The sequence below is a fragment of the Pelophylax lessonae genome (genome assembly GCF_965119305.1).
Source record: "Pelophylax lessonae genome assembly, chromosome: 2".
Lineage (NCBI taxonomy): Eukaryota > Metazoa > Chordata > Amphibia > Anura > Ranidae > Pelophylax > Pelophylax lessonae.
Window position 1 is genome coordinate 549,598,834 of NC_138769.1, and position 21,733 is coordinate 549,620,566.

The following is a 21,733-nucleotide window of genomic DNA, read 5'->3' on the forward strand; positions in this document are numbered from 1 at the left end:
TCTAGACGCGTTTCGTCACACTGACGTCATCTGGAGTAGCGTCGACCACGTCCATTCCGTCTTCCTATATGCCAAGTGGTTACCAGGCAACCCGGCCAGGGCGTTTTTATTTAAATAAAGAATTTTAAAGCGATTCTTCACTATTGGAGGCATTTTTCCTTTTACATACTCGGGGAATGTTCTGCCTATTTCCTTTTTGACACCGATGCTGTAAGCCACTACCTAGCTGTTTGGAGTGAAACCAAGCTGAGGGAGGAAGGATAGGAGCAGAGACCTGATTGCTGGTGTATGGGAGCAATCTCCAATATCGACCTGCGATCCACCCCTGTAGGGGTACTCAATTCTGGTAAGCGCGGGACCTCAGAAGGGGAGCACCTTACCTTTCGCCCACTCACGGCACTCTGGGCCATAGAAAAAAGAGCACCCTAATTTTTTCCTCATGAACTATATATCACTAGGACTTTTTGGATATTTTCTCACCAATCTTGATTGCATGTTTCACAGAATTGTTGGACCTGCATATATTTAGTTATATGAATTTACACTGCTGTTTTTGCACATATCTACTGCTGAGTTTTATTGCTGTATCCGCATATAGGTAGTCATATTAATTTATTCTGCTGGTTTTGCACATATTTATTGCTGGATTTGTATAATTGGAGCTATACTAGTGTAGATGCATTAATGACCGACCAGTGGCAGTTAATTAACCCCTTTCTGCTGCATTAGTGGCACCAGTGTCAGTGTTAATTAACACTGGTTGCACTGACACTGATACTGGTTGCACTAACGCAGCTCACTGATACTGAATTATTAATAATAATGAAAAGATACTGAATTGATAAAAGTTTGTAATTAACAGCATAAACAACCCGTCATCCCTGCACATTAACCATTGGAGCCAATAGCTCACCAATCCAATTATTACAGCACTGGATGGGTTAATTAATCTGGGATATGTGTGTGTCTGTGTGTGGGGGGGGAGGCTTAGTTATTTCTGCAATCTTATTATTTTTTTTTTTTAAGGGGAAAAAGATGGAGGGGTAATATTGATTTGGAGGTAACTTTTAATATGTCTATTAGGCTGCTGCTTGATAATTAAGGAGAGAGAGAGAGAATATCTTCTGCAGCATGGGAGAGAAGCAGTCGGCTTCTACATTCCACAGCACATTCCACAGAACGGGAGTCGGATTCTACATTCCATAGCACATTCCACAGCACGGGAGAGAAGCAGTCGGCTTCTACATTCCACAGCACGGGAGAGAAGCAGTCGGCCTGACACCCCCCAGTGCACGCGCCCCCCGCTGGTACGTCCCTGAGAGCGGGACAGTAAATGCACGATTTGTCAGTTTCAGCGGATCAATCCGCTGCAGAGTTCCCAGCCTGTCACGGTCTATTCATAGTGAAGAGGCCGGTGATCAGGCTTCAGCTGTGCACTGCGGCAGATTAATCTGCCTAAACCCGAAACAGAGAAAATAGTCCACTTACTGTCCAGCTCCCACAGAATACAGGGGGCCCGGAGACAAAATTAAATCGTTGCACAGCACTTTTCCATGACTTTTCCAAAACTTAGTAAGTTTGCCCATTTTCCAGGACTCTTCCAGGCCTGGAAAGTGTCATGTCAAAATCCCATGGTTTTTCCAGGATTTTCATGACTGTACGAACCCTGTACTTACGAACGGGGGCCAAGGGATGTCACTGCCAGCTTCTTCCTCTCGCTCCTGTGCTGGATGCCGAGCAGCCAAAACTGTCCGAAACTGTCTTTCAGTGCCGGAGACACAACGCATACTGCAGTACTACATGTACTGTATGCCCCACATACAGGACTGCCCAGAAGTATCACTCGCATCCCACTGCACAGCCAGAAGCTGGAACTTGTGAGATTACAGTACGACTCTGTGCCCACTTACCTGTACCACTGTATCGAGAGCATGCCCAGTACTTGTACTTCTGATACTGTAGCAGGACTGTGTTATAGTACAGTATTATCCCTGTGACCCAGCATGAGCTCATGTGGACCTCCCATGCAATTGTGTGTGTTTTGAAACCATTTTTTATTGTTTATACTAAAGTTGGTCAGTACTGTATAGCCTTTTTGGAATTTTTACTGCTTGGTCCTGAATGTAACTATCCTTCTGGGACTTTTAGCCCTTGTACTGGATCCCACGCTGCTGGACGGCTCGGAGGGTCAGGGACCACTGCTGTTACAGGCTGAAGATCCATATCAAACTGATGAGCCTAGACAATGAGTGTTTTAACACAGTATAGTACCCATTTAACAGTATTCAAATACATTGGTAATTGGCTGGCTGCTACACTTTTTTTTTCTTCTTGTTCACTTCTAGAGCGCACGCACACCACTTTACATGTTTTGTCTTTAACCTGCAATGATGCCAAAAAACAAATCTAATGCAAGCGCTGGTGATACAGCAAAGAAAAGAAGAACCATCATCATCATGGAAAATAAAGTAGAAATAACAAAGAGATCAGAGAAAGGTGAAACTCCATCATCCATTGGCAGAGCACTTGGCTACAATCGGTCAACAATCGCAACAATTTTAAAAGATAAAGGTAGAATAATGGACCATGTGAAAGGCCATACCCCAATGCATGCTACAATTATTACCAAGCAACGCAGTGGTTTAATTGTTTAGATGGAAAGGCTGCTGAGAATCTGGATAGAAGACCAGAATCAGCGTAATATGCCTATCAGCCTTTCTTTAGTCCAAAAAAAAGGCTCAAAGCCTTTTCAAAGATTTAAAAACTGCCCATCCAGCAAGCGAAGACGATTTCAATGAAGAATTTGTTGCAAGTAGGGGGTTGGTTGAATCGCTTTAAAGAAATAGCTAATTTGCATAGGATTAAAGTTCTGAAGGTGAAGCAGTGAGTGCTGATGTAAGTGCTGCAACTGCTTTTCCCAAGATATTGGAAGAAATTATTGATGATGGAGGTTATTTGCCAGAACAAATTTTTAATGTAGACGAAACTGGCTTGTTTTGGAAAAAATGCCCGAGAGGACCTACATTTCAAATGAGGAAAAAAGTGCACCAGGACATAAGGCATCAAAAGGACAGGCTGACTAGATTACTTGGGGGCATCTGTGGATTTAAAGCTCAAGCCTTTGCTAGTGCATCACTTCTTAAATCCAAGGGCACGATCTAATGTCACTAAGGCGTCCCTTTTTTTTTTTAGAGGGCAAATTCAAAGGCTTGGGTGACAGTTACACTCTTTGAAGAATGTTTTTTGAACCACTTTGTCTCTGCTGTTGAACGTTAATGCTTTTGCAAAAACATTCCCTTTAAAATTCTTCTTCTCCTTGACAATGCCCCTGGACATCCAAACACTTTAGCTGACATGCGGTATTTCTACCCCCCACCACATCACTTCTTCAGCCAATGGATCAGGGAGTCAAAGTCTCCTTTAAGGCCTATTTACAAAGGACATTCTCACAAACTGTCAGGGCTACCCAAAAGGATGAGATGACCTTAAGAGAGTTCTGGAAGAATAACATTTATGATGCCATCAAAAATATTGCTGATGCTTGGGATGAAGTGAAAGAAACAAATTTAAGAGGAGTTTGGAAGAAATTGTGCCCCCCAACTCCCACGAGAATTTCTGGGGTTTACAGATGAAGAAAGCACCAGAACCAGGCAAGCTGTGGTTGCTATTGGTAATCAATTGCAGTTGGACATCCATGAAAATTATATCATCGAGTTACTCAACTCCCATGGCGAAAAACTATCCAATGAAGACCTTATTGAACAGCAAATGATAGCATTTAGGGAAGAAAACCAGGACCTAGAAACTCCAAAATTGAAAAGATTTTCAACAAAACAGTAAGCTGAAGCTTTTCATCTCATTGAAGCAGGAATGGCAAAGTTAGAGGAGCAAGATCCTGATACAGAGAGGTTTACCAAAGTTTACCGTACAGTTACTGAAGGCCTGAGATGCTACAGGGTTATTTATGATGAGATAAAGAGAAGTGCTGTGCAAACATCCCTCGATGCCTACTTCAAGAAACTGACTCTAGCAGCTTAATCAGATTCTGACTCTATAAGAGCAATCCCATCCTCTCCAACAAGCCCATTAACTTCCATCACGATGGTTTAAGGTTGTACTGTACTGTACAGTGTTTGAAAACGTTTAAGCATTTACATGTATCTGCATCTACATGCACAGGAAAAAAAAATACAATATGTTAAAGCAAACATCTGTCTAAGTTGTATTTATTTATTCGTTTTGGCTAGTACAGTACTGTTATGGTGTAGGGTTAGAGCCACAGTGAGGTTTGTACTGCTGTCTGTATCCTCATTACTTTTTTCTGGCTGGAGTTACACAAAAAATGTACATGTTCCGTTGCAAAAACATTTGCACAGTATTGTATATGTAAGTAGCAGGGAAAGAATAGGTATCAGTTAAATGTATACTATATATTAGTAGGTATGCAAAAATTTATATATTCTTAGGAACCATGTAATGATTGAGACAATGAAATTGATTCTACACAGGGTTTTACTTTACATTGCAAGAATTAGGAATTGTTTTTACATTGCTTCAGCATTAGGAAAAATAACAATTTACAAGGCTGACTTTGTGCATTGATGGAATTTTGACTTTGGCTTTATTTTTCAAATTTGTACATATGTTACCTGGCCATTTGCCAGACACGGGTTAATGCACAAAAGTGGACGTAATGAACAAGCATTGGATCATAAAGATTTTAATATGTATGTACATTAATCACTACAGAGAGGAAGTGCTTCAAGTAAACCTACAGCAAAACTTAAGTTGCTCCTCGCAGAGTAGTACTAACATTCCAAAGAAAAATAACTTCTTTAATTCTGAAAACACAATGACCGCACAGTAGGGTACATCGGAACCAAAGACTAGTGGTGAGATTGTTGCCTATAGCATCCAATTATATTTAGAGGGGTACAGGTGATGTTGCCCACAACAAGGTTTCAGGTGACCTTTTTTGTAGTGCAGAATAGATTTACTAATCCGACAGAATGCTACTTACAATATTCTTATCTAATAAAGGCTAAACAAAGCTCATTGGAAGAGCAGGAGTCAGAAATGAAAAAATCCTGTACATGAATTCCAGACACTTTTTTGAGCAAACAAAGTTGTGAACATTAACTAAACTGGTTTGGGAGGAAGCAACTCACATGCTAGCTATAGGATTGTTAACTGTGGTGAGTGGACAATGGTTATAATGAAAAATACCAAATGTAAAAATACTGCCTATATATACGTCAAGTGACAATGATTTCCAAAGCAGCAACTCAGTTTAAATACAAACCACTTTCAAAAAAGATTCAAGCATTTAATTAAAACCTAGACAAGAGAAAGAAAATAAACACAAAATCTCCAACTCCGTAAATTGCTGGTGCATCATTAGATAGGTAACTGAAATTTGACATCCACTTGCGCTTGTTTCGCCAAGGTTACAATTTCTGAGAGTTTGACAACCTACGCAAAAAAAAAAATATATATTAAAAAACATACATTGGATGCATAACATGCTATTTAGAACTGCAGTTCAGATCATAATCAAACAGGACAAGAGATAGGCTACACACAAATTCCAAATAAGTTTTATGATTGTACCAGTTTTCATATCATGTTTGATGCTAGTATGCACAGTGGATAGGTGAAACTGAACCATCCAACACATCAATAAAAGATACTTTCAATTGCCTTTATCAAGGCTATGCAGACATTCAGGCATGATCCTCAATACAGTTTTTTATCTAGGCTAGGGGGAGCATCTAATAGAGTCCAGTGCCCTCAGGGCACGTTACAAGTCAGAGACCGTCTCCAGACCAAACTGGGAAGAAGTGTGACTAACAATGGCGAAGACCGTTGATCCAGAAAACTAAAAAATGACCTCTTCTAGCTCAGATCTATAAAAACTTACTAAAAGGAAAAATGAAACGTTGATAAAAAAAAAAAAAAAGCACCCTTCCTCCAAGGACACTAGCAAAGGCAGGTTGGGAGTAGAAGGGGTTATACTGGACTCTCCTACAGCTTTGTTTTGCCACCGTCCAATCCCTTAGGGAAGCAGCATAATACCAAGCCAATGGCCAATACTGTAAAATTAGGAAAAAAAACTTTATGTTTTACATATACAATATAAACACAGTGAATTCAGCCTATGGACCTTTAATTAGGTTACCCAGACAGACAATGGCCAGTCATACAAATGATATTTTAATACGCTATTCCATAAAAAGTAACAATCTTCTATGCTAAAGTAAATAAAAATCAAAAACACACATAGATTGCGTACAACTGTTTAAATTATTTTAGGATGGAGAACTAAATTGGGGAAAAAAAATGCATTTCTGATGAAAAACACAAAAAAACATTCGCACCACACCAATTTTTGGTGGCATCTTAGGTCAATGGATCTCATACCAATATAAAAGATTTTCTAATCACAAAATGGTGTGAATATAAGGAGGACCTCAGAGTTGGAAAAAAAAATAACAGCTCTTTTTACTATGGTTGACTTGTATACCTGTGCATTATGTGTTGAGAAGAAAAAGGCAATACCTTAAAGTGCATTCAAACCCAAGTACAAAAATGTAATATACTTTAACTTCCCAATCCTTAGAAGTGGTGGCCGCATTGCATTGGTTTATTTTTCCCTCTTAGAGGAAAAAAAAAAAAAAAAGACAACAGTTTGGTAAACATTCAATCTTAGGGTAACCAACACACAAATGGTCTGTGGTTTTGTTATGTTAGGCTTTACTTTATATTCTTGGATTCTATCAGTAAAACACATCCTATACTCCCCCGATTTTCACTGCTAAAACACAGCCTACTCACCTCCTCACTATACTATAGGGCAGTGGTTCTCAATTCCGGTCCTCGGGACCCACTAACAGGCCAGATTTTAAGTATTACCTTGGGGGATGCAGACTAGAATACTGCAATCACTGAGCAGAAAATGAGATCACCTGTGATGTAATTTAGTTATCTTGCAAACCTGGCCTGTTGGTGGGTCCCGAGGACCGGAGTTGAGAACCACTGCTATAGGGGAAAGGTGTTCTGTAGCCCACAGTGTCCGCTGGGCAGGGCTGATAAGACACTGGTATTTCAGTGTAGCAGAGGAGCTTACTGCAGAGAGCTATGAGCTCACTGGATTTTTGGCAGACCAACAGGTATTTTCACTTATCACACAGTTATAATAATAATGATAAAAAAAAACACTTTAAATTATATATTTAACAGACAAAAAATAAGCAAACATGAGAACTTCAGGGAGGTTTACATAGACTTGGATATGCCAAGCTTGCAGCAGAAGACCGGAAAGCATAAGAAAATTGATAAAAAAAACAAATCAGATTGATAATTGATCAAAAATAACTACAATTGCTAAAAAAGATATTACTATACAGTACATATGTCAAACACAAAGCCCGCAGGCTGAATCAGGCCCACCAGGCCTGGTCATGTGGCCCTAGTACCCAGAATTTCCAGCTCTCATCCTCCATTCCACCTCCTTGCTGTCACTTCTAAAGAGAAGCCTTCTGTGTTTACAAGGGACAGCTTTGTTCTCTGTAGCTCCCAGATCTAACAGATCCCAGAACACACTCAGATCGGGGACAGACCGCCAGAGTTTGAGAGGGAGAGAACAATCGCTCTGCAAGGTGAGGCAGAGGAAGGTACTACAGCTGGGCCAAGTAGGAGAGAGCAGAGATGTGAGAAAGCTTAGAAAAGGAGAAAATGTTGGTTGCACTCTGGACATAGCCCTGCACACGAAGCAGCCCTAAACTCCGCACAAAAAACATTCCTGAACGCTGCACTCTGTACATAACGTACTCCTGAACTCTGCACGTAGCACACCCCATAAAAAACTGGCCCTTTGAGGGCAACCATACTGCTGAAGTGGCCCCAGATTAAATTCAATTCAACACCCCTGATATACAGGGAAAAAAACAGAAAATAAATCTATATTTACCCCCCCCCCCTCACACACACAGTCGGGAAATACCTCAGCACAATTCTTTTACCATGCAGCTAAGATTGTTAGAAATGGGAATACATTGACCTCTGCATGGCTGCAAGACTTCTTAAAATCACTTGAAATATACTTCTACAGTTTTGGTGTCCTTTGAAAAAGTAAGGTTTTGGACTTTCTACTCTTTGCTCATGTTTGCACCACAGGGAGCCATTACAGAGTTTTCAGTAGCACTATGTTTAGAAGGAAAAAGTCATCCTTTTATTAAGCCAGACACAGACCAATTTAAAACCTTAACCCTTCCACATCACAGAATTTTCCATGTGTATTTTACCCAATGCAAACAGCAATATAAAAATAACACCAATACAGGCTTACAGTGATGATGCTTTTTACATATAAAAAGTGAACCTACGCTAAGAAAGTGATTTGCTTTCTTATAGGGAACATCTAGAAACGTAATGGTCAAATGAAGAATGCTTGTTTCTTAGATTCTGTGGGTGAACCAACACACAAATTCATGTCCTAGATTCTATGGTTGATCTCTTTCAATAGAAGTTTTCTGGCCAAGTTTTGTAAAAGCCACCCTTGGCCTACAAGAATATTCTTTAAAACCAAACCTTTTTCTGATTAATGTTTGGAAAATGACTGGGGCACTAATAGATTATAATAATATATAAAATGTGTATAGAATCCATTGTATTTTACTTTGTTTCTTTAAAACACATATTACTATTATCCACTTACATTCAACCTGTTCTTGCATTTTTTTGAATCTCTTTACTATAGCGTAAAAGAAAATTCTCAGAGGATTACAAATCATCCTACATAGCCGAATGTCATATCTAATAGCTGTATTCTAAGTTGTTACCTTGAAAACTATGAGAATAATATGTTGTGCATGGCTTGAATTTAATGAGGTGTGTGGACCACTTGAATAAAATAAAAGTGAAAATTGAAAACAAAAACAGCCTTAAATGTATTCGGTCTCATTGTACTAGGATAACGCATGCATAATGAACACGTGCCTGGTTTAAAAAGAGTAAACCAAAAAGACATCAGTAGGGTTTGATAGCTTGGCTATTGAAATGTACTGTAAAACAAATGATTTGTTAGGGAACATTTGCTAGTAGCCTGATCTAAATGACTTTTAAATAGGAAAATGTAAAAGCATTAAGGTATATGGCCTTAAAAAAAAAAAACAATTCAATGGAAACTTTGAAAATTTATCATAAAATATGTGCTAAGCCAGCCTGAATTAAACGGTATTCACTCAATTAGGCTTGCATTTGCATTTAATCCTGCATCTGTTCTTTTGGGGTCAATAGAAGGAAAATTATATTTGGTTTGTATTCAGCATACTAATTGAAACATATGTTCTTCTTTGACAACTAGAGAAGAAGAACAGATATCGCCAAATAATTGTTAAAAAAAGAAAATGACTATTTACTAACCATTGCAGAAGCAAAATAACTCAACCAATTCGATAGGTTTGGATCAAAGACACATTTTATACTTACCATTTTTGCAGCTTCATCAAGATCATCACATGCAAGGATTTTCAGCCCACTGGCTGTTATAAGTGCTTTAGCATCATCAACCCTTGTACCTAAAGAAAAGGTGTAAGGTAATAGTGAGTGGAATTTAATACGCTTAAGATTGGAAACATTTTACAGAATAGTACATGGTGTTGGGCAAGGATCTTTTCACTGTTCTCCTTGCTCTCCATGACCACAGTTAGGGGGCAGAAAAGTTGACCATTAGGCCTGCCCACTATCCCTTGCCTCTGCAATGCTGTCGCCATATATTATGGGAAATTAAATCTATTCACCTCTTAATATTTTGCTGCATAAAGCAAGATGCGCTTTTCAAATTTTTTACATTTTTTTTTTTTTATTTCTTTTGAAAAAATGCTAAGTATTAATTATGAACGTAACCACTTTACCACCGGAGGATTTTGCTGTCTTACGTCCAGGCCACTTTTTGTGATTCGGCACTGTGCGACTTTAACTGACAATTGCGCGGTCGTGCAACGCCGTACCCAAACGAAATTTACGTCCTTTTTTTCCCACAAACAGAGCTTTCTTTTGGTGGTATTTGAACACCTGTGCGATTTTTACTTTTTGCGCTATAAACAAAAAAATACGTAAATTTTGAAAAAATAGCAATATTTTTCACATTTTTTAGATGAAATTCCCCCCCCCCCCAAAAAAAAATGTAAAAAATCTAAATTTTTGGCCAATTTGTTTTCTGCTACCTATGTTTGGTAAAAAAAAAAAAAACAAGCGTATTTTGATTGGTTTTCGCAAAAGTTATTGCTTTAACTAAGGGAAAGATTTGTCATTTTTGGTGTTTTTTTTTAAAGTAGTAATGGGGGCGATCTGCGTTTTTTTTTGCGGGACTGCGACATTGTGGCGGACAGATGGGACCCTTGACTGACATTTTTGGGGGTACCTGTGACATTTCTACAGTAATCAGTGCTATAAATATGCACTGTTACTGTAAAAATGACACTGGCAGGGAAGGGGTTAATTTTATTGGAGAGGGAGAGGTTAATGTATGCCTGGTGCTTACTAACGTGTGTGGGGGGAGGTGACTGAGTGACACAGGGACAGATCGCATGTTCAGCTATGCTGAACCCTGCAATCTGTCACTGTTTGTCACTTAGGTGATCCGCCCGCTTTGTTTACACAAGCGGGCGGATCTCCAGACTCGATTCCCCCGACGATCCCTGGCCCGACTCCCGCTGTGACTGAAAACAGCGGGAGCGAGCCTCCGGCGGCGCGCGAGCGCTGCCCACAAGGGGAGGAGTCCAGCGACGTCGCCGGACGGAATCGAGCCACTTTGCCGCAGTACAGTCCCAGTGACTGGTCGGCAAGTGGTTAAAAGGATACCTGTACATTGGAGGAAAAATTTAGTACCCTCCTTGAGAGAGCGGTTCGCGAGCTTGGGTGGAGTCATAGAAATTGAGGAGTTGGTCTACACGACACAGAATAAACTTGCAGAATTTACAAAGATTTGGGAATGCTGGAGTAATTTTAAAATCCAAGCCAGATTATGCCTCAATGAGGGTAGTCTTTCCGCCCCTACTTTAACTCCTACTGTATCACCCTAGGGAGCACATGCCCTACTGTGGCCTGCGAGGGAGAGCATTGACAGGGCCCAATAAAACTTTTATATGTTTCAGTGATATCAAATACAAGTTCCTTATGTTGCACGAGAAGCCTGTACATTTGAATATACTTTATAATCCGTACTACATTTATTGTTCTTGAAAATGTTCAACAAACATTATGAAAAAAATGGATACCCGTTTTGGCAGGAACAAGCAGGTTGCCAATGCTAGCTGAAACTACTAGCTGCCTACCTTTGAAACATTCCAAAGACACTGACCCAGAACAAGCATGCAAATCAACAAAGTGAGAGAGAAATTAAAGCTTCTAATCTGCTGGGTCATCTAGATCAGTGGTCCTCAACTCCGGTCCTCAGGGCCCACTAACAGGCCAGATTTTAAGTATTACCTTGGGGAGATGCAGACTAGAGTACTGCAATCACTGAGCAGCAAATGATATCACCTGGGATGTATTTCAGGTATCTTGCAAATCTGGCCTGTTAGTGGGCCCTGTAGGCCAGGGTTGAGGACCACTGATCTAGATCAGTGGTTCTCAAATCCGGTCCTCGGGACCCACTAACAGGCCAGATTTTAAGTATTACCTTGGGGGATGCAGACTAGAATACTGCAATCACTGAGAAGCAAATGAGATCACCTGTGATGTAATTTAGTTATCTTGCAAACCTGGCCTGTTGGTGGGTCCCGAGGACCGGATTTGAGAACCACTGATCTAGATAACCAAATAAAGCGGAACATTACTCATAAAATACAACAAGGAACATACATTCCACATTAAAAATTATGCTACCAAAATCAGTGTGTGCTGTAAATTGCCTCCAGCATTGTTCCTGTTACTTCTTGCTGGAGCCTGCCATTTTGTTGAGGCTCAGAGCCCTGAGCAGCAGTCAAAGCAGAACTAAACCCGTCTATCCTTTTCAGCCAAGGAAGCTGCCATCTGTTTGCTCTGCAACTGCCATGGAGCTTGCACATGTGATCAGTCACAGTTTGTCACATTCGGTTTTATGCTCTTTTTTCAATACATTTTTTTATTAAGTTTATAAACATACACAAAGACATTTTCAGAAAAAATTTCATATAGCATTCAACCCCCACCAACATTTTATACTAAATAATTTATATATATATATATATATATATATTACACTCTCAAAATCATACTGTTATTGTTAAATAACCAATAATTCTAAAAATAGAAACACACAGAAAACAAAATAAAATAAAAATTTGCTTTTATTCTCAACCATACTGTCAGTTACTAAACCTGGCATTCCAGGAACATAACTGTTCTACAAACATCATTCACACTGGCAATGACATACATGCATTTCTATGGGCCTATAAGAAATTTCTAAACGCATATTAATGCATGTAAGGATTACAAATAGTATAACTCGCACTGTATTTACGTACATTCAGCTTAGCTGGGTTTAGAGAAAACAGCATTGTGCGTGTTCAGGGATAGATTGGATACTCTGAACGCATTTAAAACAATTGTAAATTCAAGTACATTTAAAATGCAGGAGAACGTGATCTGGGAAACAAAAGTGGTTTCCCAGATCACGTTCTTTTTTCAAAGGAAAAATACAGCTACCACTCCCCCCCACCCCCCCACCCCAGCACAAGGAAGATGGACAGCTTCATCTGCACGTTTCCCAGTGTAACTGAGTAGCAGGGAGTTTGCCTGTTCCCTCCACTCAGGTTTCAGATTACGCTCCGCTCTATGCTGTTCAGGGTGTGATGCCAAATCTTTGATCCTTGCCCCCTGCAAGCTAAGAAACACAATCTGATCTGTGTACTATGGAGGGCTCTGAAGGAGAGAGTGCTACAGATAAACAAGTAAAGCTTATGTGGGAGGGCTTGCTTCATCACCTTGTATTACCTGAGGCTAATCACTTCAGTGGGCTTATGTACGAGTTTATTACCGCTTAAAAGTTTGTGCTTGAGTGTATATTGAACAGGAAAGAGTGAATGCTATTAAAAAAGGTTGTGTGGGAAAGTACATTTGAATTTTGTTTATACCCTGTGGAATTTCCTTCCTGGTTGATGTTGTACATGAGACACACAATGATAAAGGTGTTTTCACATTCTTTAATCACTTGCCGACCGCAAATATACTGTGGCAGGCTGGTTCGGCTGCGCGAATCGCCGTACCAATCCACAGGACCGGCAGGACAGATTGCCGCCGGGCACCCGCGATCGCTCCTCGCTGAGAATTAACACCGGTCAGCTTTTGTAAACACAGACCGTTGTTCTCTCTGAAATGATCACAGAGAGCCCATGATCCTCATATAGGAACACAGGTCTCTGATCATTTCACATGTTCTCCCCACTACAGTTAGAATACGCTCCCCTAGGCTCACAATTAACCCTATGATCACTCCCAAGTTAACCCCTTCCCTGCCAGTGCCATTATTACAGTAACAGTGCATATTTTTCTCTATCGCTCATTGACAGACGTAGTCCTCGGTGATACAGCATCTTCGGGTTATGTTGCCTCCACAGGAGCAGGACTAGACAGGAAATAAAAATGCTCTGGCCACACCCCAGGGGCAGTCCCCGAGGGTATATCCTCTCTCTCTCCGCCACAGCAAATCAGTTTTTTTCTGTCTAGTCAGGAGTAAGGACCTAGATACCTTGCTGGGATCTTCGGTCCTGGCAAGATTTTTTTCTTAAAAAGATTTTTTAGACAGCTTTTTTTCTCCAGTGTTCCTGTGAGATCTTCAAGCAAGAAAGCTGAACTGGGCGACGGGCTGGATGTTGAGATCCGGTGGTCACCCCAGTTCAGCCTACGAGCGCGTGCAGGCCATAGCTCCGCGCTGGGTCGGCCGCGACATAGTCCCACTGGGGGACTGACCCCGCGAGTTAAACGTCTCGCTGAAACGCCAAGGACCATGAGTCACGGCGTCCGTATTGGTCGATAGCCCTCCCGCCCCGGTGGAGAGGGGTACTGTCAGGAGTTGGTGCCCGCCTGGTTCCGGTATGGTGAGTAGTATGTTCCCCCTTTTCCCCTGACGGGTCTTGTGGTGAACGCGGGCCCCTCTCTGTATGGTAAGGTAGAGTCCCCCTCTATCCTATAACATGGCACAGATCCCCCTACTTTGAGTGTGATTTTATGTGCAAAAAGCCAGGACTCTTGGTTTGGGAGCTAACAATCTAATTGTATACATGTTAAAAAGATTGTAATCAGTGGCAGTATGGGAATCTTACTGTGATAATAATAAGTACCTACCAGTCAGAAGCCACGGACATGTAGACTGCCTTCCTAGTCAAATCTCCAGCAATAGCAGGCCTTCCGAACGGCCATGCGGTCCGCCAGGGCCGGTACCGCCAACCACGCCAAATCCCCATGCAGAGAAGGTGTTGTGTGCTCTGCAGCACGCCGCTATTCGGTACAGGCCGCCGCCATTTTTTTTGCTGGATCGCACGAGCCGCCATTTTGGCGTAGCCTCGTGTCTCCAGCATGGGGGCGGCCATGTTTGAGGTGATCCAAACACCTCGTGGAGCTAGGGGAGGCGCCGGAAGGCGTGCAGAGGGGCGGAGCCGCCTCCTTTCTTCCTGGGCAGCCAGCCAAAAGACTTCCTGTTTGTGAACACAGCGCTGTAACCTGTTGCAGTTAACTCTGAGCATCAAGTGGTGAGCCTGGGGGTCTCTCTCTCTCTCTCTCGATAGGGATCCCTAGCAGGTAACACTAAGGGGCTTTTGTGGCGCTGGGGGTCTGAAAAAAAAAAAAAAAAAAAAAAAAAAAGTTTTTTTTTTAATTTTATTTAAAATTGAATTGTATTATCCGGGAAGTTACTGGAATAATCATGGACCCTGCCACACAAATACCCCCACCTGTTTCCCTCGAGGGGGCCACGGGACCCGCCGGTGCACAGAGTATGGATGCATTTACAGCAGTTTTGGAGTCTTTGGTGGCTCGGTTGGAGGCAGCCTGTCAGGGACGGGGGTCAAGGAAGCGACCCCCGCCTACCCCTATATTATCTGACACCTCTGACTCAGATTCAGAGATGGTCACTGCAGCTGCAGGTCCCTCTGCAAGGGCTGTTACCTCGGGTAAAGCTCCCTCAGACAGTGAGGAGGACGTTCCTTCTCCCGCTATAATTCAGGAAGAAGCATTGGTGGACGCACTAGTTGTGGCAGTGCGGGAAACCTTAAGACTTGAGGTTTTACCGGCAGAGGCAACTGAAACAGAGATTCCCTTTGGTACTAACAAACCCATTAAAATGATGAAGGTTTTTCCTGTACCCAAGTGTTTTGGTAATAAAATTAAAGGAGAATGGGAGCATTCTAAGCGTACCTTTACGATTTCCAAGCGTATTGCTAGACGCTATCCATTTGAGGAATCCTTCATTAAGAAATGGACGGTACCACCAGTGGTGGATCCACCTATTTCCAGGCTGAATAAAGCCACGGTTATCCCAGTGGAGGACACTTCGTCCTTTAAGGATCCGGTGGATCGAAAGATGGAAGCGGAGTCCCGCACTATCTTCTCCCTGATAGGGTCAGCATTTAGACCAGTAATTGTTATTGGTCTAGTTTCCCAGACACTAACTGAATGGGCGAGATTGGTACGCCAAGACCTAAGGGGAAAAGATATCCCCCAGGGAACATCTAATTTGATGGAACAGATTATACAAGGGCTACAGTTTGTCTGTGACGCAGCCTTGGATGCTACCCCCCTATTAGGGCATGCATCTATGTCAGCGGTAATCCTCAGACGTGTGCTGTGGTTAAAATGCTGGTCAGCTGACCTAGGTTCCAAAAAGACCTTGACGAATCTCCCCTTTCAGGGGAATCGCCTATTTGGGGCCACCCTAGATGAAATTATTAAGGACGCCACTGGGGGCAAGAGCACTTTCTTGCCACAGGCTGCTAAAGCTAAGGGACCTCGCAACAAGCGAGGACCTTTCTTTACCGCCCATAAAGGGTTCGTACGCCCGGCTGGAACAAGCGGGAAAGGCAAGACTCCTCCAGGAGGGTTCAAGAAAGGCTGGTCGGACAAACAGAGGACCGACTCAGCCAAACCCGAAGCAAAGGATTATACAGCCTGAAGGTGCGCCCCCACCCGGGTTGAGGGTGGGGGGACGTTTTCACCGGTATTCAGGACATTAGATCGAGCATCGACTACTACTACCGGTGCGATTCTTCCCTTTCAACATTTAAGTACTACAGGGAGCGGTAGTCACCGTTCCCTGAATAGATCTTTTCCTTTACCTTTTCCTAAGATTAGTCTCTATTCCCCACAGGAATCGGATCTGGTTGACCAGACAGACCAAGAAGCCTCTAGCCGGGTGACTTCGGTCCCTGAGGTTCAACCAGAAAAGATCACCCTTCCTGATAGGAATCAGGTATCTGATAAATGTGTGGGAACAGAAAACGACCAGACTTTCTCGTATGGTCGGGGCCAGATAGCTCTAGGGACGCCTGGTTCAGATCCAGTCAGCGCCAGTGGTCCTAGAAATTCTAGGCTGGCCTCGTCAAGCCGGCCTGGCCGACTTGGACATGCTAGTCGCAGACGTTCCGTGGGAACTTCGTCTCAGGGAGTGTCTGTGGTCTCAAGGACCAATTTACCATCGTGCTTTACAGTCGCTGGTTTTAATGGCCTGGCCATTGAGACCCAAGTACTGAAGGACAGAGGGTTGTCAGCTTCAGTCATTCCTACCCTTATTAAAGCAAGGAAAGCGACTTCCAGCAAGCTCTATTATCACACATGGAAGACTTATATTGCGTGGTGCGAATCTTTAGGATTTCCTCCACGTACCTATTCGGTGACTCGAATATTGGCTTTTTTGCAAAAAGGGGTTGAGCAGAAACTAGCCTTGAGCACCATCAAGGGTCAAGTTTCAGCATTAGCAATCTTCTTTCAGAAACCTTTAGCTACCAAGTCCTTGGTGCGGAATTTCATCCAGGGGGTGCGGCACCTGGCTCCACCAGTCCGCGCGCCCTTACCGCCCTGGGATCTTAATTTAGTTTTGTCGGTTCTACAGAAACCTCCCTTTGAAAACATCAGGGAGATTCCCTTGCTTACTTTATCCCAGAAGGTGGCCTTCTTGGTGGCTATCACTTCTGCTCGCAGGGTGTCAGAACTGGCTGCATTATCATGCCAGTCCCCATACCTAGTGATTCATAGGGATAAGGTAGTACTTCATCCTAAGCCATCCTTTCTTCCTAAGGTGGTTTCAGATTTTCATCTGAATGAAGATATTGTACTACCTTCCTTGTGTCCTCAGCCCAATCATCATCGGGAACATGCGTTGCATTCCTTGGATGTGGTTCGGGCAATCAGGGTATACCGGAAAACTACGGAATCATTCCGTAAGACGGATTCACTTTTTGTGATCACGGATGGCCCCAGAAAGGGGTTGCCTGCATCTGCCGCGACTATTGCCAAATGGATTAGACAGACGGTGGTACAGGCTTATTCTATTAAGGGTCAGAGTCCTCCGTTCCCTGTTAGGGCGCACTCCACTCGAGCGCTCAGTACTTCCTGGGCCTTTCGCCATCAGGCGTCAGTGGTCCAGGTATGTAAGGCGGCCACCTGGTCGTCGGTACATACCTTTACAAAATTTTATAAAATTGATGTGATGGCATCGGCGGATGCCTCATTTGGCCGCAAGGTTTTGCAGGCCGCAATTTGAGGAGACCGACCTCGAGGGTTTTTTTCTGTTTGAAAAATTTATTTTTGTTGAGTCTCATCATTAAGGATGAGCATTGTAAACTTCTAGTTGGCACCGGTTGGGCCTTCTAGATTGGGATTTGATTTCCATTTTCCCACCCCTCATTTGTGATACTGCTCTGGGACTACCCGAAGGTGCTGTATCACCGAGGACTACGTCTGTCAATGAGCGATAGAGAAAAATGGATTTTTGTAAAATCTTACCGTAAAATCCTTTTCTCTTAGCTCATTGACAGACGTAGTCCCCGCCCCTCTGTTTTTGAGTTGGGTTGGGTTAAATTCTCTAAGCACTGCTTTTGTGACATAACTGATTTGCTGTGGCGGAGAGAGAGAGGATATACCCTCGGGGACTGCCCCTGGGGTGTGGCCAGAGCATTTTTATTTCCTGTCTAGTCCTGCTCCTGTGGAGGCAACATAACCCGAAGGTGCTGTATCACCGAGGACTACGTCTGTCAATGAGCTAAGAGAAAAGGATTTTACGGTAAGATTTTACAAAAATCCATTTTTAGCACTGATTACTGTAGTAATGTCACTGGTCCCCCCCCCCCCCCCCCAAAGTGTAAAAAATGTCAGTTAAGGGTCCAATCTGTCCGCCCCAATGTCGGTGTCCCGCTAAAAATCGCAGATCGCTGCCATTACTAGTAAAAACAAAAATTTTAAATGATAAATCTTTCCCCTAGTTTGTAGACGCAAATACTTTTGTGCAAACCAAAATACGCTAATTGGGATTTTTTTACCAAAAATATGCAGAATACAAATTGGCCTAAAAGGATGAAAAAACTGAATTTTTGTAAAATCTTACCGTAAAATTCCTTTCTCTGAGTCCTCTGACAGTCGCCGCCCACTCATACAGTCTTCACCAATGGGTACTGACCTCTTATCCACAGGAGCAAGCTAGGCATAAGACTTGTTAAAAACAAAGTAATTTACATAGACACACCTGTAGGGGGCTGTCCGACTGGTCCAATACCTCCCTGCTATCAGCATTCCCAACTCAGTTTGGTAGCAAGCAGTTAAAGTCCAAAAAACCCCCAAAGAGGGGCGGGGGCGGCGACTGTCAGAGGACTCAGAGAAAGGAATTTTACGGTAAGATTTTACAAAAATTCTATTTTTTCTTACATCCTCTGACAGTAGCCGCCCACTCATACAGTCTTCACCAATGGGATGTCCCAAAGCAGTGTAGACACGAGGGGTGGGAAGCGCAACCGTCACAAAGGCAACGCAGCACCCAGGTCAGAGAAAGGAACCTTATCTGAACAGAAAGGTAAACCCTCTGGGTAACAGAAAAACTCAACTGGAGCAAACAACCCAGGAAAGCAAACAAACAAGGGGGAAACAACCCCAACAGCCAGGGACCTGTAAAAACGAGGGCCCCCTTAAGGCACTGCCGCACACAGAACTTTGCGGCCAAAGGAAGCATCTGCTGATGCCAGAACATCAAGTTTGTAAAATTTGGAAAAGGTGTGCACAGACGACCAAGTCGCCGCCTTGCACACCTGGGCCACCGAAGCCTGATGACGGAAAGCCCAGGAAGCACTCACCGCTCTGGTAGAGTGCGCCTTGACAGGGAAGGGCGGTACCCGTTCCCTAATCGCATAGGCCTGTACAATAGTCTGTCTGATCCATCTAGAAATGGTTGCCGCAGACGTAACCATACCCTTCCGAGGTCCCTCAGGAAGGACAAAGAGAATCCGACTTTCTGAAGGATTCAGTGGACGACAGATAGACCCTGATCGCCCGAACCACATCCAAGGAACGCAAGGCACACTCCTTAGGATGCTTTGATTCGCACACAGTGAAGGCAAAACAATATCTTCGCTAAGGTGAAAATCAGAAACCACATTAGGAAGGAAAGATTGGTTAGGTCGCAAGACCACCTTATCCCTATGAACCACCAGGTAAGGGGAGCGGCAAGACAAGGCCGCCAACACCCTCGCCACCGAAAAGGAGCGAGGATCAAAGCCCCTGGATTCACACCAAGCAAAATAAGCCTTCCAGGTACAGTAATAGATCTTACCGGACGAGGCCTTCCTAGCCTTGAGCAGGGTAGGAATGACCGCCGACGAGAGACCCCGATCTCTCAAGACCTGGCTTTCCAACAGCCACGCCGTTAAAGCCAGGAACCGTAAAGCAGGATGGAAGATCGGCCCCTGAGACAGCAGATCGTCCCGTAAGGGGAGTCGCCACAGAGGCTCGACGACCAGTTGTATGATGTCCGCGTACCAAGACTGGCGCGGCCAGTCTGGGGCCACCAGAATCACCAACTGCGGTTCCGAAACCAACCTGCGAAGGAACCTGGACAACAACTGAAAAATCGGGGGAAAGGTGTAAATCAGGCGATACTGATGCCAAGGCACCACCAGCGCATCCGAGGCGTCTGCCAGAGGGTCGTGCGTTCTTGCCACGAACCTGCCCACCTTGTTGTTTAGCCGAGATTATAACAGATCCACGTCCGGGGTTCGCCATCTCGCACACAGCATCCGGAACACCTCCGGGTGGAGGGACCATTCCCCCTGGTCCAGGGTCTGGCAGCTCAGATAGTCAGCCTGCCAATTCTACACACTCGGAATGTGAACCGCCAAAATTGCCGGGACATGAGTCTCGGCCCAAGCCAGAATCGTGGTCACCTCCTGGGCCGCCCGGGTACTCCTGGTGCCCCCTTGGTGATTGATGTAAGCCACCACAGCGGCGTTGTCCGTCTGCACCCGCACAGGGCGACCCCGAAGCTGATCCGACCGACGGAACAAGTACAGCCTGATCGCTTGCAGTTCCAAGATGTTTATCCGCAGGGAGGACTCCTCCTCCGACCAAGTGCCCTGGGCAGACAGAATGCCCAGCACCCCACCCCAGCCGACAGGCTGGCATCCGTGGTGATCACCGTCCACAACGGGCGGAAGGATTTTCCCTCCGTCAGAGCCGGGGACTGAAGCCACCAGAGAAGATCTATTCTGACGTGGCGGCTCAAGGATATCCTCCTTTCCAAGGATTGAGGAAGTCTGTCCCACCTGGCCAGGATCTCCGCTTGAAGAGATCACGTGTGGAACTGTGCAAACGGTATTGCCTCGAAGGCCGATACCATCAACCCCAGGGACCTCATGCAGGTCCTGAGTGATGAGGACTCGTTGTCCCTGAGGGACCTGACCTCGGTCTGCAGAGTCCGGAGCTTGTCCTCCAGCAGAAAGACTTTTGCAGAGTCCAGAACCATTCCCAGGTAAGGGAGACAAGGTCGAATTCTGCACGTTCATGGTCCACCCGAACTCCTGGAGCGTCTGAACGATAGTTGACAGACTGCGTAATAGGCTCGGGCTGGCACTCGATCTTAACAGGAGATCGTCCAGATACCCCAAGATCGCAATCCCCTGCGCTCGCAATCCCCTGCGCTCGCAACAAGGCCAGCACAGGGGCCAGTACTTTGGTAAACAGCCTTGGAGCCGAAGCGAGACTGAAAGGTAACGCCACAAACTGATAGTGTTCCTCCGCGATTGCGAATCGGAGGTACCTCTGATGACCCTCGAATATGGGGATGTGTAAATACGCATCCTTGAGATCGATGGAAGCCAGGAAATCTCCCAGGCTTAAAGAGGCCACCACCAAACGGAGGGATTCCATGCGGAACTTTTGAACCCACACGAAGCAGGCTCAGAGCTTTTAAGTCCAGAATCGGACGTACCTTGCCCTCCTTTCTGGGCACAGTGAAGAGATTTGAGTAAAACCCCCAAAACCTGTCCCGATGAGGCACCGGGACGACCACCCCTTGGGCGAGGAGATCCTGAACTGCCCCGATGAAGATCGCGCAATCGATCTGGGGGTCAAACAAAGGTTTGAGGGAAAGAATCTGTCCGCTGGACGTGAAAGGAATTCGATCTTGTATCCCGATCGAATGATTTCCTGAACCCACCTGTCTGGAATCCGGAATAGCCATGGTTCTAGAAAACTGCGCAGACGTCCCCCCACC

The 21,733-nt window shown here is 44.1% G+C and overlaps 1 protein-coding gene across 1 annotated transcript in view; it reads right to left on the bottom strand.

Moving 5' to 3' along the window:
* Positions 1 to 4,620: 4,620 nt before the first annotated feature.
* SUCLA2 (succinate-CoA ligase ADP-forming subunit beta) overlaps positions 4,621 to 21,733 on the bottom strand; it is a 180,994-nt gene continuing 163,881 nt past the window's right edge. Inside the window, exons 10-11 of the mRNA XM_082244262.1 lie at positions 9,490 to 9,578; positions 4,621 to 5,472 (exon numbers count right to left, since the gene is read on the bottom strand). Of these exons, the coding sequence (XP_082100388.1) occupies positions 5,398 to 5,472; positions 9,490 to 9,578 (164 nt within the window). The 3' untranslated portion in view covers positions 4,621 to 5,397. The remainder of the gene's footprint in view (positions 5,473 to 9,489; positions 9,579 to 21,733) is intronic.